This window comes from Bison bison, unplaced genomic scaffold (assembly GCF_000754665.1).
Source record: "Bison bison bison isolate TAMUID 2011002044 unplaced genomic scaffold, Bison_UMD1.0 scf7180017864184, whole genome shotgun sequence".
NCBI lineage: Eukaryota > Metazoa > Chordata > Mammalia > Artiodactyla > Bovidae > Bison > Bison bison.
Window position 1 is genome coordinate 3,676,296 of NW_011494756.1, and position 2,717 is coordinate 3,679,012.

General features: G+C 49.3%; 1 protein-coding gene across 1 annotated transcript; it reads left to right on the plus strand.

The window, feature by feature from the left end:
• Positions 1–459: 459 nt before the first annotated feature.
• On the plus strand, positions 460–1,902 carry POU4F2 (POU class 4 homeobox 2). The gene has a single exon (XM_010843686.1). It carries the CDS (start codon positions 460–462, stop codon positions 1,426–1,428), a length of 969 nt encoding a protein of 322 aa, XP_010841988.1. The 3' UTR covers positions 1,429–1,902.
• The last annotated feature ends 815 nt before the right edge of the window (positions 1,903–2,717 follow it).

Here is a 2,717-nt window from a genome sequence, read left to right on the forward strand (position 1 = left end):
CCGAGGCGATGCGGAGAGCGTGTCTTCCAACCCCACCGGTGCGTATTTCTGCATAATCACCGCTTAAAGGCACATTTTGACAGCCCCCTTTATCTGCTTGATGTTTTTTTCATGTCTGCACAGCAAATCACCCCACACCTCCAACCAATTTTCCCCCCTCTCTCTCGCTTATGTATTCAGCGGGTCTTTCCTTTCATATTAATTTTTATGACCTGGAATGTTGCCTGTGCGCGTGTTGTGTTGTGTTGTGTTTGCAGGCTCACTTTCCTCCTCCTCGTGCACTCTTGGTTTCTCTCCGTGGCTTCCCTCCTCTCCTCCTCACCCGCTAGTTTCCGGATTATTATTATCATTATTACTATTATTATTTTAACGTTCTGGGAATGTTGTAGGCGCGGCGGCGGTGCGGAGCGCTGGGCCGGAGCTTCCGGAGAGAGTGCGCACAATTCCCTGCTGAGAGTAATGTGTGCCTTTTACTTGCAATTGCAGAGCAATATATTCGGCGGGCTGGATGAGAGTCTGCTGGCCCGCGCCGAGGCTCTGGCGGCGGTGGACATCGTCTCCCAGAGCAAGAGCCACCACCATCACCCGCCCCACCACAGCCCCTTCAAGCCGGACGCCACCTACCACACCATGAATACCATCCCGTGCACGTCGGCTGCCTCCTCTTCGTCGGTGCCCATCTCGCACCCGTCCGCGTTGGCGGGCACGCACCACCACCACCATCATCACCACCATCATCACCATCAGCCGCACCAGGCGCTGGAGGGCGAGCTGCTGGAGCACCTGAGTCCCGGCCTGGCGCTGGGTGCCATGGCGGGCCCCGACGGCGCCGTGGTGTCCACTCCAGCTCACGCGCCGCACATGGCTACCATGAACCCCATGCACCAAGCTGCTCTCAGCATGGCCCACGCGCACGGGCTGCCCTCACACATGGGCTGCATGAGCGACGTGGACGCCGACCCCCGGGACCTGGAGGCATTCGCCGAGCGCTTCAAGCAGCGACGCATCAAGCTGGGGGTGACCCAGGCCGATGTGGGCTCCGCGCTGGCCAACCTCAAGATCCCCGGCGTGGGCTCGCTCAGCCAGAGCACCATCTGCAGGTTCGAGTCCCTCACTTTGTCTCACAACAATATGATCGCGCTCAAACCCATCCTGCAAGCGTGGCTAGAGGAGGCAGAGAAGTCTCACCGTGAGAAGCTCACCAAGCCGGAGCTCTTCAACGGCGCGGAGAAGAAGCGCAAGCGCACGTCCATCGCGGCGCCAGAGAAGCGTTCGCTGGAAGCCTACTTCGCCATCCAGCCGCGGCCCTCCTCCGAAAAGATCGCCGCGATCGCCGAGAAGCTGGACCTTAAGAAAAACGTGGTGCGCGTCTGGTTCTGCAACCAGAGGCAGAAACAGAAAAGAATGAAATATTCCGCGGGCATTTAGGAGACACACTTTAGGCCTCTCCAGGGACAGGCCCCCTCCTCATCTCTCCCCCCACCCCCATCCCTCTTGCCTCTTTTCTTTCCATTTTTCGCAACCAGAAAACAATTTCAGTAAATGTGAATCCAGAGAAAGCGAGGATTGGAGTGCGAGCAAACGCGTGAGCTACTGAGCCCAAGCCCGGTGAGAATGTGAAACGATTTCTCAAAGGAAAGAAAAACAAAAGAAGGGATTTGTCAAGTTGTAGCAAAGTTGTCCCTTTCGACCCCACCCACTCGGAAAAGGCACCTCGGCCTCTTCAGAGGAAGTCTGGAGCTGGCTGTTTGCAGGAAGGCAGACGAGACAGCCTTTTAAAAGGCCCCCAGAATGATCAAGTAAGATTTGTTTTTATTCCTAAAGACGTCACCCTTGTTCAAGTTTAAAAGTACACTTTGCAGCTATTTTTCAGAAGTAGAAATTGATTCAGAACTGAAACTTTAAACTAGAGTTGATGCTTAATGTGATAGAGACATCTCTAAAGTATTTTGAATTAAAAAAAAAGATGGCAGATTTTCTGCATTTACACTGTATATTATATATATATTTTTATTGTGGTTCTTACCCCCTTCTTCCTTTTCTGAAGTGTTAATGCTTAAGAAAGGAGTTGCGCCTGCTGTGTTCACTGATCTTGAAAGCTATTATTAGATTATTGCTGAACAACCCTCTGTAAATTATTAATTTATCTCTCTAGCAACTTAATTTGTGCACATTCTAATTAATTAAACTTCTTTAGTCTTAACAAACGGGGGGACGTATAGCTAGTGACGTTAAAATTTTTTTATGTTTAATGAGTTTACTGAATTTATACAGTTTTCCTCTTATACTGTGTTCCTTTTGGCCCATTTGTATATTCTCACTTTGAATGAAGATTGTTTTTTTCTTTGTTTTCACTGGTAGTGTTCTGATTTGTGAGTCAATACTCAGTAATGGATGTCTTAACCCTATAGACCTGATTCACAGTCCAAAGTATTGTTTACTTTGTTACATATTTAATGGGGATTCCCACACTGTCCCTGCTACACATGCACTCTCTCACTCACTCTTACACACACACACCTCTAATGAAAGAGAAGTCAAGCAGTTGGAAGCATGAGTATGATGCATCATTTTCTAGCTTTAGGTGCATTTGTCACTTGGGGTTTGCCCTTCCAGATTTTAAGACTTCACCAAGGTATTTCAGTCTTCTAGTTTTCAGTTGCTTTGTGGACTACATTTTAACATTTACAAGAATCCTTCCTCCTTCTGTTTTTCCT